At 56.1% G+C, this 15271-nt stretch overlaps 2 protein-coding genes across 6 annotated transcripts in view; one reads left to right on the forward strand and one right to left on the reverse strand.

Annotated features, from left to right (window-relative positions):
• LOC108408985 (mitotic-spindle organizing protein 2B) lies at positions 1–7729 on the reverse strand. Of its 2 annotated transcripts, XM_017679298.3 has the most exons (5): positions 7610–7729; positions 6919–7375; positions 6514–6662; positions 5472–5651; positions 1–228 (listed from the first exon to the last, which is right to left on the reverse strand). In XM_017679298.3, the coding sequence occupies exons 2-5, from the start codon at positions 7080–7082 to the stop codon at positions 71–73; spliced, it is 651 nt and encodes a 216-aa protein (XP_017534787.3). In that variant the 5' UTR covers positions 7083–7375; positions 7610–7729; the 3' UTR covers positions 1–70. The 2 variants fall into 2 exon arrangements, with proteins under 2 accessions (XP_017534787.3, XP_036849075.2); XM_036993180.2 differs by lacking the exon at positions 5472–5651.
• Positions 7603–15271, forward strand: part of SMPD4 (sphingomyelin phosphodiesterase 4) — a 21929-nt gene continuing 14260 nt past the window's right edge. For 2 of the 4 annotated variants that reach the window (XM_017679296.3, XM_036993161.2), the window contains exons 1-7: positions 7605–7769; positions 10718–10801; positions 12153–12239; positions 13049–13191; positions 13337–13412; positions 14614–14722; positions 14817–14869. In XM_017679296.3, coding sequence (XP_017534785.1) covers positions 7695–7769; positions 10718–10801; positions 12153–12239; positions 13049–13191; positions 13337–13412; positions 14614–14722; positions 14817–14869 — 627 coding nt within the window. In that variant the 5' untranslated portion in view covers positions 7605–7694. Of the gene's footprint in view, positions 7770–10717; positions 10802–12152; positions 12240–13048; positions 13192–13336; positions 13413–14613; positions 14723–14816; positions 14870–15271 lie in introns of all 4 variants that reach the window. The other 2 variants (XM_036993160.2, XM_017679294.3) reach the window with 2 other exon arrangements.

Consider the following 15271-nt stretch of genomic DNA (forward strand, 5'->3'; position numbering starts at 1 on the left):
TCCCAGTTTTTCAAGGAGCTTTATTTGTAACTGGAGGAAACGACACATGTCTGCCAGGAGGCCTGCTGGGTCAGGTGCTGCTCCGGGTGGGGCTCTTCCCTGGCCCACCCGCCTTGGGCAGCCTGGTGGCACTGGGTTGCCGCGGCAGCCTCTGGCTGGGTCCTTCCCGGCCGCCGCGTTCCGCCAGCGCTGCGCCTCCGCCGAGAGCCGAGCTGCCTTTGCTCCTCCCTGAGCACACAGAACACAACGGTTAGGAAGGGGGGCAAAGTCGACATCACGCGCCATGTTCCTGCTCCTTCAGCAGCATGTACGCCGGTGCATTTCTGTCACAGCCCTTTCAGCCCTGAGGCTGGGGCCTGCCTGGAGATGCACGTCCAAGAGACGTCCTGGGCAGAGGGCAGGAGGCCCTGGGGGTGGGGTGGGGCTCGCCCCGGGATGGAAGCAGCGCCGGGCAATGGGAACAGTCCTTGAGGCCGCTTCAGGGGCAGGTAAGCCTGCTGCGGACACCGCCCCACAGAGTGAACTTGGTGGGCCATGACGGCTGACAGCGCGGGCCTGCTCGTCCTGGCCACCCCTGTAGGCCAGCCACATCCGAACCGCTTAGACCGAAGGAGCAGGAACACACCGGTCATCGAGAGCGGCAGTCGGGCAGCGGGATCGGACCTCGGAGGCTGTCACACATTTCCCAGCCTGCCCCAGTGCTGTGCGGCGCTCTCGCCCCTTGCTCTTGGATTCAGCTCCCAGATCCCATCCCTGGGCTCCTGCTGAGGCCCGACTGCTTGGGACGTGTCCCGACCACCAGGTGACCACGCTCATTTGGAGCCCCCTGGGTCACGTACCCCTTGATCGGTAATTTGCTCACTCTTGTGAAGACAGGAAGAGCAACCACGCTTGGGCCAGAGCTTTATTTTAAAGGAGGGGCTTCCCTGGACTCGGTGTTGACAGTGCTAAGACCGAGAGGGCCCCGTGGGGGACAGGCTTGCCCACTGGGTCGCAGTGCCTCCCGCTGGGCCCGCTTCGGCCTGCCTCGGCCTCGGCCTGCTGGGGTCTGCCCTGAGGGCTCTGGCCGGCGTACATGCCCTTTTGATCCCCAGCCTTGTTCCCGGTTTAGTCCAGCGGCCTGCAGTGGGCACTTGTGGTTCCTGGATAAGAGACTCCGTGAGGCTTCTCAGGGCCTGTTCCATCCTTTCTGTTTCCCCACTTGTCATCTTGAACAAGCAGAGGCACCTGCATTGTGACCTTGCAGGCCCGGCCCGTCCAGGTGTCACTCCCTTTCCACGCCCTCCAACACACCTGAATTCTTCCCCGGGGGTCTTACAGGGTAGACTGGCCCTTCTCAAGAGAATTCCTGGAAGTCCTTCCTCTAAACAGAGGCCCTTTGCTGCCTGATTGGGTGGGGAGGATACAGCAGAGCCACACTTGTAACAGACAGCTCAGCCTTTGACCCGCCCCGCCTCTGGGCTTCACACGCGTGCTCGTGTACATGTGATACGGCCAAGATTCAGTGACAGGCTACCAAGAGCCCGGGTGGCGGTGGCAGGGGGACCGGGAGCATGAGCCAGGGTGACCGGGCCGCCCTGCCTGTGGTGACTCACAGGACAGAATGCAGAGAACTGTCACCACGCACTTCCTTTTACAAATGCCATACAGTTGGCCCTTAAGCAACAAGAGTTTGAAGTGCACAGGTCCACCCACTATTTTTTTCAATATTGGGAAGTTTTTTGGAGATATGTGACAATCTGAAAAAACCTTATTTAAAAAATACAGCATATAATATATATAACATACAAAATATGTGTTCAGTGACTATGTTATCGGTAAGGCTTCTGGGCAACATTGGGTATTAGTAGTTAAGGTTTTGGGGAGTCAAAAGCTGTATGTGGAGTTTTGACTGCAACCCATCGGGATGGGGGTTCAGCGCCCAACCCGAACGTTGTTCAAGAGTCAGCTGTATTCTGGTCCCTGCTAACTGATGTGGACCAGGATGCCAGCCCCTATGGGTGCATGGGCTCCCCCAGCCACAGCACCGCCTATCATGCTAGTAGTGCCCTCTCTGAAGCCACGCCCCTCTCTAGGCCAGGTGGGCAGAATTAGGTCTGTAGCATGCGGCCTAACCCTGGGCACCCAGGAGCCCGTGAACTCGGCCAGGGGCCTCTCCTGAAGGACTGGACGCACAGCTAGCACAGCTCACCCCCAGCAAGTGGCAGGGCGGGTCTCAGATGTGGGCCTGACTTTGAAGCCAGTTTTTCCTGAGCCTGACAGTTATCTTTCCTCTTCCCTTCAGTACAATGACCAGAGCTTTCTGGAAACTCAAGGATGAGAGGAAAGTAGAAAAGAGCAAATAACGTTCATCTTTAAATCTGATGAGGCTGATAAACCCTGGAAATGAGATACCAGTGTAACTTTGAGTAACAGAGGCATTAAGAAAGCCGCCCAACAGTGAAAAGTAAATTTACCCAGCTCTGCGATTCCCAAAACCCCTGGGGAATCATGTGCTCTTGGGGTTATTGGGAAGCCCCTCTTCATTTTATGCAGAGATGGGGAGATGGTGGAGACCGCCACTGGAGGCCTGAGATGGGACTGCAGCCCCTGGCAGTGGGAGATCTGCTTTGTTAAGCCTGGCTCAGCCACTCCCTCCCCAGGGGCCCCAGCAGGTCCCTTCCCTTGTGGTGCAGTTACCAGGGTCAGATGGAATGGAGGGTGGGGGCTGAGCCAAGGGTGACTGTGGGCTGGGGTGGGAGCGGGGGACAGGGATGGGGGGGAACATGCTCCCAGGCCTGGTTCCTGAGGGGCCCTCTTGGGCATCAGACAACAATAACTGAATGTTGACAACAATCTGGCTGATGGTGTTTAGAAGCTGGTGCTTGTAGTCACTTGGTGTCCAGTGACCCTCCAAAGAAGCAAAACCCCCACCTGAGCTCCCCGTGACTCAGGGCCCCTGCAGCTGGGGAGCCGGCCAGACCTGGGGGGACCCACCCTGCCATTTACTTGGGAGTGGCCATGCGGTCACGATTTTCCATCCGCTGCAAGCTCTGCTGGCAGAGCCGGTGGGCAGTGAGGATTTATAGAAAGCCCAGGTGTGAGTTGCTGCTCCAGTCCCTTCCTGTGGCCCCTCAAAGTGGCCTCTCCCACACGGTGGAACATGGTGAAACGGGCTGGCTGTGAATGGGCACCGAATGCATCTTGTGTGAGAGCCATAAGAGGAAGAGGAAACCCTGTGGCCCCGCTCTGGGGGCACACTGCAGCTGGCACCCCCGTTATCAAGACCAGCTGACAGGTCTGTGTTTATCAGTCAACCTGCTGCCTGCTCAGGCTGGGCACACGGTAGTCAATGCTCCTGTAACACACACACGAACACAAAGACGACATGCAGCCTAGATGTGCATGGGCACTTTAACCGCTAGCTTAGCCTATGCTGTTCAGGTGTTCTCCCACTGGACGTGCCTGGGGACCCTCTACATGTGCGCACAGCCCTGCTGTGGTGCTTCGGGGAAGTGTCGTGAATGGTCGGAGCAGGGCTGTCCAGCAGGGGTATGATGGAAACCACGTGCGTGATTCAAAGTTTTCTTGTAATCACATTCAAGTGAAAAGAAACAGGGAATTCCTATTTTTTAAGTAACCCACAGTGTCCAGTGTGTCTTCATGTCAACATATAATTCATGTACAATTATTTGTGAGGTGTGACGGTCTCTTTCGGTGCTAGTTCTTTGGCACCCGGGCCTCGGGTGTGAGCTCACTCACACTTGCAGCATGTGGCGGCCCCCGTGGTGCCGGGGCCCGGGGCTCTGCCCCGGGCAGCCCAGCTCCGGGAGAGGCCTGCGGTCGATGTGCACGCAGCATCTGGCGACTTCTGGAGGGACACCTTCTTAAAATGTAGTTTCCCTAAACTTCCTCACTTGTCCTCTCTCTCAGCGGCCACACCCTCAGTGACAAGCATCACTCCTCTGTGCCTTCAGGACCTTCATTTCTCCCTTTTCTGCCCAGAAAAGGCAGCAGTGAGTGAGCTTGCTGATGTCCCACAGGCTCCCTGGACGGCCAGGGGCCAGGATGCAGATGAGCTGGTGTGCGGCCGTGGTGTAGAGTCCAGGCCCGAGCCCCAGCACACCCAACCCGGGACACGGAGAGCCGGCAAGCCCCGCCACCCCACTCCTGCCCTCGGCCTGGGCTGCCACAGCCCCCGACCGGTCACTCCAACAGCTCTCCCCGTTTTCTCCGCCCCAGATCCTGCCATTGCCGAGGTGGTGGGAAGGCCCGTGTGGAGAGACGTGTGACATGCAGCCTCAGGACCCGTCTTGTCTGACGGCCTCTGCCTCTTGGCCGCAGCACATTGCTGGTACAGCGCCTCGGCTGCCCCTCTCCCCACCACACCTCCACTGGCATCTCCCTGGGCCTTATGTTCTCACATCCTGGCCCTCGCTGCCCAGCTCGGTATGACCTCAGGCCTGAGCACTCGAGGAGAAGACGCTCCTGTGGGGCCCGGTGCCCCAAGGCTCTCAGTGCCCAGCTCCTGGCAGTACCAAGCACACCCTCGGCTCTCCGCCCTCCTCCCTCCCATCAGTAGTCTGGCCATGGCTGTGTAGTTCTGCCTCCCCTCCCCTCCCTGGGCTCCCCTTGCCACCCCCGTCTCGCAGGGCTGCAGGGCCATGTGGCTCTGAGCCTGACCACTCCTTGTCTTGGCAGCGTGGACCGCACGGGGCCCCAGGCATGCCCACTTTGATGCACCTCTGTGCCCTGAGCGCCGAGCAGCGGGCAGGCGGCGACGCCCCTTGAGGAGGGCTCTGCTCTTGGTCTCTGCCTCCCTCTGGAAACCTGTCCCTCGATTGCTCAGCTCAGCCCTGTAGCCCACCCACTCCTATTTGACCTGCACCTTGGCTCAGGCTCCAGGTGGCACCTAGAATACTGAGTGGGTGACACGGGGAGGGGAAGGAAGGAGGGCACGGCCCAACGACCTGTGGGACCTCAGGCCCTCGCACACTCTTGGCTCTGGGCCCCTGAGCTCACCACACCAGGCATCACCTGGAAGGCACCCCCAGCTCAGGCACCTCCAGCCCAGGAAGCAGGCAAGAAGAGTGTCGGTTCGCACTCCAGGCTGTCTGGGTGGCTGACAGCATCTAAGGTGCCAAGATGTTTCTCATATCAAAGGCTTCACTCCCCACAGCATAGTCAAAAGGCTCTCCTGTCCCTCGGCCTGTCATCCTCTGGGGCAAGGGCACCTCTACAGCACACAGGTCTCACACCCCAGATTTAGCCTGGGGAGGCTGGGGCGCATTGGCCCCGTTGTAAAAGTACTGCAAGTTGCCTCTGATACTGAGCTTTATAATCATGTCCCTGGCCTCTAAGCTGTATGGCAGGAATGGCCCACAGGGTCCTGCCCTTGCAGCTAAAAGCTGCTTTGGCTTTCTGGGGCCACAGCAGTTTCCACAGAAATGACAGCGAGCACCAACCCCCAGAGATAAACCAATAAACGCAACCTGCAAAAGGAGAGAACAGGCAGCAAGAGAACCGCAGGGAAGCGGGGGCCCCTGGAGAGAGAGGCGAGTGCGTGGCAGCTGGGCCGTGGCGCAGAACCGGAGAGGCCGCAGGCCGTGGGGCCGAGGAAAAGGAGGGCCTTGCAGGGGGGCTACAGTTCTTGGCAGAGAGAAAGGAGGCCTCTAGAGGTCAGAGAGAGACACAAAGAGAGCAGACAGAGCAAGGGTCAGTGTGCAGGCCTGTGCTCCAGCGCCCAGGGCCTCTCAGGACGGGGGTGCAGGTACCCAGGGCCCTGGCACTCCCACCCTGGCCTGCCCTCCACCTAAACGTCAGCCCCTTCTCGGGGTGTCTGTGAGTGCTCAGTGCTCTGGCCGAGCATTCAGAGGGTCTCTGAAATCGGGGGAAGCAACACACGACGAGGATGCAGTTGGAACTCCACCATGACACCCTCGTCACCAGCCCCTCTCATCCCCCAAACACCACCCTTGAGAGTGAGGAGGACCCTCAAATCTGAGCACTGCTCTGCCACTGAGGCCTCTGCACCCTGCATGTCTGGGGCGGCCAGGGATCCCATCCCGAGATCCAAGGAGGGAAGCTCAGTTGGCCAGAATCTGGGGGACGGGGGTACAGGAGAGGGGGTGGTGGGAAGGCCTCCGCCCTCCCAGCCCCCTGAGGCTGTGCACACCACGAGAACTGGAATCAGGGCAGCCCTGTTGTGTCCGTGGAGTGAAAGCATGAGCGAAGAGGTGGGACAACACCCAGAAGAGGCCTAGCCTGCGTGGGCCAAGCTGAGGCGCCCACTCTGCGTCCACCCGTTCTGGACCTGGGCTCTCAAGGGTTTCAGTGAAGCCCAAGCTGGGGACAGGAGCCCAAGGAGAAAGCTCCTATGTGGGCCCAGCAGGTCTTGGGAAAAGACCCACAGCCACAGAAAGGTCTGATCACTCGCGGCCACGTCCAAGCTGTGCGTGGCTCTGCCCACTTCCCCGCCTCTGCCACCCCACCGCCCCAGCCACAGGGGCGAGGAGCACCGGGCCCAGCTCTGACCTCTGGTCTCGGACACGCTCGAAGTGGACAGAGACACGGCCGCAGGGTCCTGGGGCTCGCTCGCCAGCCTTTGCCCAGCACACATAGACTTGAGCATTTGGAAGACGGCAAGGGGCGCCACGTTTAACTTCAGCAGGTCCACTAGAATCCTGTAGAGAACAGACACCGTTCGCAGAGAGCCCTCCTCGCCCCGCACACGCTCGGGCGAGAGAGCGCCAGGCATGGTCACCAGGCAGCGGCTAGACCACGGGGGCACCTCTCTCAAGAACCCAAATCTACACTGGGCCGAGGGCGTCCGAAGAGGGCTGGGGAGAAGGTTCTTCTAGACCAGAGACTGGGTTAGGGGACTGGAGAGCAGGGCACAGGGGTCGGTCGAGCGCGCTGCCCCCACCAGCACCCACTCACTTGAACACATCGGGGTCTATGGCGCCGCCAGCCGCCTGCGCCAGTTCGTACAGCTCCATCTCCTCGGCACTCAGCACCTTTTTCCGCCGCAGCGCGAGCTTCTGCAGGGCGGCCTCCAGCCCCGGGGGTGGCCCCGGCCCGGGCCCGGCGCCCGGCGCCGCCATGTGCGCGCGCCCGGCCACAGCGCCCCGCGCCGTTGCCGCCGGCTGCACCCCTCTACGGCGCCACCGCCTGGCCCGCGGCAGCCCTGCCACGGAGGGCGGGGACCGGCCCGCCACGCCTCCGCTATCCCGCCCGCAGGTATTTCCTGTCCGGCGGCCTGCGTGGCGCGCGTCTACCGTGGCGGACCGCGGAGGCCCGCCCCTTGGCCAGCAGGCCGTCCCGGCATTGGGTCGTTGTCGCTTAGGTAGCAGCACCCAACGCAGTGCCTGGCGTACAGCGGGCGCTCAATAAATGCCTGTGGAAGGAAGGGCAGTGATGCATAGTATGTAATTGTTTTGCGCCGGTTACCCATCAGGAGGCGCGCCGCGAGGGCCTTAACGAACGGCCTCTCGTTCCGCGCACGCGCGCTCCTTGCGGGGCCTATCGCTCGTGAACTCAGAGGGGGTGGGGGTGGGGTCGCAGCTGCCCCTAATGCGCACGCGCATTAGAGGTGGCTCCACCCCGGCTGGCCTTCGCTTTCCGCACGCACCTTTGAGATAAGACCTCCGCACCCTGCCACCGAGGTACCGGAGCGTTTCCCGCCAGGCTAGGGGGCGTGGTCCGAGCGCAGCTTGATGACGACATTTAGGCGCCCGATATCCGAATGGCGGCTTCCATCTCTCAGGCTGGCTATGCAATGGATCTCACAGGTGAGTGACGGGAGCCGCGCGCGGGACGCTCTCCAGTCCCCGCGGCCGCTCCGAACCTACGCTGAAGCCGTATCCGTTCCTACACTAGCCCCAGGCCTCGGCGCCTCTGTCGAGGCCCGGGCCGGGCAGGGCAGGCGGGAAGACCGAGGACCCGCCTGATGCTTCTTGCCTTCTTCCTGGGCTATGCCCTCATGCCACCTTTCCACGCGTCTCGCACACCTGCTCCCGGTGGGTGCTCGGCTAACGTCCGTTGAAGGAGTTAGAGGCAGGAGAGCCTCGAGTTAAAGTTGTGCCTTGGGCTCAGCAGAAATGGGGTTGGAAGAGCCGGGGTGCCGGTACCGGTCGGATCTTACCCTTCCTGCCCGTGTGGGCTGACTTTTCTGAGCCCCAGGTTCCTCATCTGTAATACAGGGATCTCGATGCTCATTTCACAGGACAGTTGTAAACAACAAACGGGAGCACGCTATGCTTTTCAGATCACAGCCAGAGGGAGCCCTGGTGGTAGCGTCATCTGCTTGGCATGACTCGTGTTGGCTGAGAGCTATTGCTCTCAGAGGAAACCCCAAAACGAGGTCCGAAGCAGCTCCTGCAGAAAGTGGATGTGAAGTGGTGAATGCTTGGTGCACAGTATGCGATGAAGGAGATGGCAGGGTCAGAGAACAGAGGGTATAAGAGAGACTGCCCCCCTCTCTTGAGAAGACGGCTGGTTTGGAGCCTCTGGGCCTCATTCTTTTCGCCACTGCATATGCAGGCCTTCTCTGGGGCAAGGAGGTGCTTTCACTTCATCATCTCTAAAGCTGTGCCATTGCAAACAGTCCACGATTTTATGCTGCTTTGATCATTTTAGAGTCATGCACAGTGTTCACTTGGCTACTTGGTTCAGGACTGAGGTGTTTTAAGTCTTCTTTAAAACTGAAATTGATAGCTATTTAGTTAAGAATCGAAAAAACTTGGGAGGTATTCCTATTGCCAGGTCGCAGGGATGTGTGTCTCTTCTCAACCCCTCAACTGCCTACATGGCATCCTTGCACCCAGTCTTTCCATCCACATACACTGCCAGTTGCCAACTCAACACCCTTACCCATTCTGTGGGCAGAGCTGTGCCAGGAAGGTGATCATTAGCCCATTACTAGCCCATCATTTAACCCATCATAAGCCCATCTGTTCAGTCCAAGTCGGGATATTTTGTTTCTGACATGGGTGGGCAGAGAGGTAAGAATCTGGAGGGCTGCTCCTGATACCTGGATGGCTTGTTCGGAGGCTCCCTTGGGAGAGGTTGCTCATTCCCTCCCTTCATTTACTGTCACAGAGCACAGGTAATACAGAGATTTACCTGTTTGTCTCTATGTGAGATCTGTGAGGGGGTCTATGTACAGGCAGACCTTTGGAGTATCACAGATTCAGTTCCAGACCACTGCAGTAAAGTGAATATGGCAATAAAGCGAATCTAATGAGTTTTTGGTTTCTGAGTACATATAAGTCATGTTACACTGTAATCTAAAGTGTACAATAGCATTATGTCTAAAAAATGTACATAATTTTAAAACTATTGCTGGGACATGCTAATCATCATTGGGCTTTTAGCAAGTAACAATCTTTTTTGCTAGTAGAGGGTCTTGCCTCCATGTTGATGGCTGCTGATAGTTCAGGGTGGTGGTTGCTGAGGTTGGGGTGGCTGGGGCAATTCCTTAAAATAAGACAATGAAATTTGCCCCCTGTTGATAGACTCTTCTTTTCAAGAATCATTTCTCTGTAGCATTTTACCACAGCAGAACTTCTTTCAAAACTGGAGTAAATCCTTTCAAACCCTGCCACCCCTTTATCAACTAAGTTTGTCATATTCTAAACCCTTTCTTGTCACTTCAAGTCTTCACAGCATCTTCACCAGGAGAAGATTCCATCTCAGGAAACTGCCTTCTTTGCTCATCTGTAAGAAGCAACTCCTCGTCCATTAAGGTTTTAAAATGAAATGCAGCAGTTCCAATATAGTAACAATGAAAAAGTTTGAAATATTGTGAGAATTACCAAAGTATGACACAGACACGAAGTGAGCAAACGATGTTGGAAAAATGACACCAATAGACTTGCTTGGCACAGGGTTGCCACAAACCTCCAATTTGTAAAAAACAAACAAACAAACATACTTGGGAAGTTCAGCAAAGCAAAGCATAATAGAATGAGGTACGCCTGTGTTAGGGTCTTGGTTATGCCATTCACCAGCCAGGGGAGGGCAAGTGATTTGCCTCCTCTCTGCCTCCATCTCCTCACTGGCACTGACCTCATAAGGTTGTTGTGATGGTATTCTATTCGTTCTTAACAAACTTAGCAGCTTAAAATCGCACCCATTTGTTATCTCACATTTACAGAGTCAGAAGTCCAGGCAGACTTGGCTGGGTTCTCTGCGCAGGATATCACAAGACTGAAATCAAGGTGTTACTCAGCTTTGCTGTTATCTAGAGTCTCCCTGGAAGACTCTCCTTCCAAGCTTATTTAGGTTTCTGGCAGAATCCAATTCCTTAGAGTTGTAGAACTGAGGTCTCCCATTTTTTTGCTGGCTGACAGCCAGTACTGCCCTATATCATATGGTCCACTGACTTGAGGCTTTATTCGTGTCTGCACAATCCCGTCCCAGCAGAACCTAGATGAGTGTGTGATTGAGTAACCAGAGACAGGGATACTGGAAGGCTATCTTCAGCATTCTGCCTACCACTGAAGATTAAATGAGGAAATGTATGGAAAACCTTTAGAACCAGGCCTGGCGCACGGCGCATGTTTACACAAGCATTACTGAGGATTCACCACCACACACTTGGCTTTGAGGCTGGCCACCGTGAATAAATGAAAATGGCATTTCTAGAAGACCTGAGACCTGGCGCCCAGCGCGTGTTGGGTCACACGGTGTTCTGTTGTATGGCAGGTGCTGAGGTTCTGTCTTTGTTTCTTCATAGTGGTTTCCTAAGGTGGCCGTTTTCAACTTTCTGCGGGAGGCTGCCATGGCGTTCCCTCACCTGCAGCAGCCCAGCTTTCTCCTGGTAAATACCCGCTGCCTGCGCGAGTGTCGGCGTGATGAAGGTTCTGTAGCTGAGGGGCCTTGGGAGTCCTTCCCACTGACTTGACAAACTCTCCGGTGGAGGTTTTTGGAGGGCATGTGCTGCAAATAACACTAGCCTCGGGGTTAGAGTCCGAGGCTTGACTCTGCCTGCTTTTCGTGCAAGGCCTCAGGTTTGCTCAACCTCAGGGCCCTGGCTTTCTCATCTACAAGATGGGTTGGTTCAAACACCATTTTCACTACTAACCAAGGTATGGGGAGGAGCAAGTGAAAAGGATGTACATCAGAAGTCCTGCAAATGTTACACAATGAGGCATTCTAATAATCATAACTGTCATTGGTGAACACTGGAGGGACACTGCTGTGCGGGTTTACCTAGGAGTGCCCTCTAAGTATTAAACATGACATTGAGAGGCCAGATACATGAGGCAGCGGCTGGTGCTGAGGATGCCTAATTTCAGTTCCCAGAAGATGCTTTTTGTAAACATTTGTTTGGAAGGACATTCTTCCTTGGTGCACCTGTTCAAGCCAACGGATCTGTGCCCCGGCTTGAACAGCCCAGGTGTGTACCTCTGACTGGGACTCTACTCTCATTTGTGGGTGGACAAGGCCTTAGATATCCTTGGGCAAAGCCTCCTTTGTTAAAATTCTGGCATTTCCTCCTGACCCTGATCCATTTGCACAGGAGCCTCTTCATCCACTTGGGATATACATGCACTTTCCCCCGCCATGAGCTGGGTAGATTTCCTTTGTCCTTGTCCTGGGGGTTTTCTGGCCTCTCCATGGCCTTTGTGGCTGGTGTTGACCCTCGGCTGGAGCTGTCTGTAGTTTTCTGCCTGCCTCGTTCATGAGGCGGTGAATCCAGGTGGCGTGTCTGCTGCATGGCGAGCTTGGTTCCGAGGGCTTCTGCCATCGTGGCTGTCTGTTGGGCATTCTCACTGACGGCCACAGTGGGGTCATCACGGGTGGTCAATCACGTGGGAAATTTCCAGTCCATGAGTGCACACTTGGTGAGTACCCTGTGTCTGTGAGGGGTGCCCTGCACACGAAGGGTCCTCTTCTGGCTGCAGGGCTAACCCCCTGCTTATGGATAGGACAGAAATCAGTTTTGTTCTGAGACCGGGCAGTGCTGCACGGTAACTGGGGACGCCTGACAGGGTCCTGGGAAGAAGCCTGAGAATTGCTAGTGTAGTAGCAAGGGAGCCAAGCCAGTGGTGTGCGTCTGACCGACTCCGACCCGTCACTTCCATTTCTGTTTTGATACAAGCCTGAATATTAGGAAAACCTTCACAGTGAATATGCTAATTGTGTTTCTGGTTTATTCTGTCTCCTAGGCCACCCTGAAAGCTGACTCTATACATAAGCCCTTTGCACAGCAGTGCCAAGACCTGGTTAAAGTCATTGAGGACTTCCCCGCAAAGGTAGAGCTCTGCTAGCGTCTCTTCGGGGCAAGTCTCATACTCCTTGAAAAGCATTATTAGAGCCCCTGCTTCCCACCTCTGAGCACTGCCCTACGGAGGCCTGGCCCAGAACTGTGACTATCACATTTATGGACATATAAAAATAAGTGAAGTGTAGACCAAGGGTTCTTGACCCCAGGCACTTCTGTCCTGCACTGGACGTCTGGCAGTGTCAGGGGACTTACTTGATGGTCACATGGGGGAAGGTGCTACTGGCATCATGCGGGTAGAGGCCAGGCATGCTGGCAACTGTCCCACAATGCATAGGAACAGCCACCCCAATATAGGTGTGAAAAAACTGAGAATACATATTTAAGTCCTACCCAAAACTGTCAGATAGAAAGTGTAAGCAAGCCTGGGAAGCCAACGTGGAGAAAGAACAGAGTTAAAACCCAATGACAGGAAGTCATCGTCTCGGGCTCACTGCAAAGAAGGAACATTGTCACTTGTTTTGGGTAAAGCTCTCTTCAGACCGGAAGTTTTGACATGTTTGTGAAAGCCTCTTCAGCCCAGGCTGATTTCTTGAACTGCCCCCGATATAAAGCCTGGTGGAAGAATCCAAAGCTGCCCCTCCTGGGGGTCCTGCCCTGCCAGGCTTCCTGGGCATCCCTGAACCTGGGGGTGGCATCCTCAGAGCTCCAGGCCAGTGAGGGAGGTGGGCGGGACGTGGTGCCAGACCAGAGCTGGGTGGGAGGCCCCCGTGCACACGGCCCGGCAGCGGACACCACGCTCAGTGAGCCCGCCTGAGGCCCCACTGTGCGCCATTTCAGGAGCTGCATGCCATCTTCCCCTGGCTGGTAGAGAGCATTTTCGGCAGCCTGGATGGCGTCCTTGCTGGCTGGAATCTCCGCTGCTTACAGGGACGCATGAGCCCCGTGGAGTACAGCATTGCTGTGGAATTTCTAGACCCTGGGTAGGTGGGTTTGTCCCCCAGAGGGGCTGAATGCTTCCCCCTGGGGATCCCATTTTTAAATCACTGTGTTTCTCAAAGTTAAGAAACAAAGCAAGGTGGTTTGCAGTTCATTTGCTCTTTTTTTGTTCTTTAATTTCTTGTTCAGTGGCCCAATGATGAAGTTGGTTTATAAGCTTCAAGCTGAAGACTATAAGTTTGACTTTCCTGTCTCCTCCCTGCCTGTGAGTAAGCCGCGTTGGGAAGAACTGGGCCAGGGCAGAGGGCCCTGCCCAGTGGCTGCGGTGGGGTGGGTGGGCAGGTCCGGGGGGCTGTGACTGGGCAGGGGAATGCCCTGGTGTCTGGTAGGGCCCAGGAGGCATCACAAGTAGAACTTCAGTGGTGACTTATTTAAAAACGTTTATCAAATGTACATCATAGTGGTTCAACAGCCCCTTCCCCCTCCCCCTGCCGCACCCACTCCCCTCCCCTTGGTGACCACTCAGTGTCCATGAGTCTACTTCTGTTTTGTTCCTTCTGTTTTGCTTTGTTTTTATATTCCACAAATAAGTGAAATCATACTATATTTGTCTTTTTCCACCTGGCTTACTTCACTGAGCATAATACCCTCCAGCTCCATCCATGTTGCAAGTGGTAGGATTTGTTTTCTTATGGCTGAATAATATTCCACTGTGTATATGTACCACCTCTTCCTTATCCATTCATCTACTGATGGACACTTAGGTTGCTTCCATATGTTGGCTGTTGCAAACAGTGCAGTGATAAGCATAAGGGTGCATACATCTTTTTGATTCACGGATTTTGTTTTCTTTGGGTAAATTCCTTGGAGTAGAATTACTGGGTCAAATGGTATTTCTATTTTTAGTTTTTTGAGGAACCTTCATACTGCTTTCCACAATGGTTGCATCAATTTGCAGTCCCACCAAGAGGGCTCCTATTTTTCTGCACTCCTGCCAGCATTTGTTCTTGTCTTTTGGATACTGGCCTTTCTAACTGGTGTGAGGCGATACATCATTGTAGTTTTAATTTGCATCAACGGTGACGTTTTTTAAAGCTTGTTCCCAGCTCTGCAGCGGGAAGGCATGTGCTGCCTGGTTCGTTCCTGCTGGGGGCAGGCAGGGCCTTGGGACCAGTGGCCAGTCCTGCAAGAGCAGAAGGGGTGACTTGCCTGGTGTATGAGAAGCAAAGAAGACAGGATTCATCAGACGCTTGGCTGGGCTCAGAAATGTGCCCGGCTGCTGCCCTTGCCATTTTCAGGTCTTCATGAGGATGATATGAGACCCTAAGCCAAGGCCCTTCTGCTCTAGTGCGACGTAGAGGACAGCGTGCTCGCACAGGCAGGGCCGTGGGCAGGTCTCCCCAGCAGCCTTCCCGAAGGGCCGCCCTGCCGGATCCTGCCCTCAGGCCCCCTCCCTGTCTCTGCAGGGCCCTGTGAAGGCGTCCATCCAGGAGTGCGTGCTCCCCGACAGCCCTCTGTACCACAACAAGGTCCAGTTCCCCCCAGCCGGAGGCCTCGGCCTGAACCTAGCCCTCAGTATCCTTTGTCAGCCTGTGGGTGGGGGCCACGGACTGGGAAGCGGGGGGCCGCCCACCAACCCTGCGTGTTTGCCCCCTGACGCTGCCATCAGATCCGTTTGAGTATTACATGTTCTTCTTCGCGTTGAGCCTCATCATTCAAAAGGTACAGAAGGGGCGCCCCTGAGCAGTTTGTCTCCCCAAAGCCCTGTGAAGAGGGGGCCAGAGCTCAGGGCTGTCTTGCGTCCCGGTGGTCCTTTGCCCCCCCTGCCTCCTTTCGCCTCCTCTCCTTCCCTGTCCTGCCTTTGCCCTTTGGGCCACCCTTGCTTCGGATGGCAGGCGTGGGAAGACCTGTCAGGCGATGTGGGGTGCCCTGGGCACCCTGAGAGGTCACAGGGGCTTCCCACAGAGGGTGCCTGCTGGGTGTCAGGGCCGGGTGGGGGCTTCCCGGGGGGTTCGCATGCTGGGCAGGACGGAGGGGTCTAGGCAGGCTCTCTATGGTGGGGACTTCTTTCCTGGAGCCACCGAGGGTGTTGGGCACAGGCCCCTGGGACGTGGCCCCCGTCCA

This window comes from Manis javanica, chromosome 15, assembly GCF_040802235.1.
Source record: "Manis javanica isolate MJ-LG chromosome 15, MJ_LKY, whole genome shotgun sequence".
NCBI lineage: Eukaryota > Metazoa > Chordata > Mammalia > Pholidota > Manidae > Manis > Manis javanica.

Coding starts and splice junctions, on each gene's coding strand:
- LOC108408985 (XM_017679298.3), bottom strand. CDS start 7,082: ATGGCGGCGCCGGGCGCCGGGCCCGGGCCGGGGCCACCCCCGGGGCTG. Junction 5,652..6,513: donor GAGCGTGTCCGAGACCAGAG/GTCAGAGCTGGG, acceptor TCTGACCTCTAG/AGGCCTCCTTTCTCTCTGCC. Junction 229..5,471: donor CCTGTTCTCTCCTTTTGCAG/GTTGCGTTTATT, acceptor CTGTGTGCTCAG/GGAGGAGCAAAGGCAGCTCG.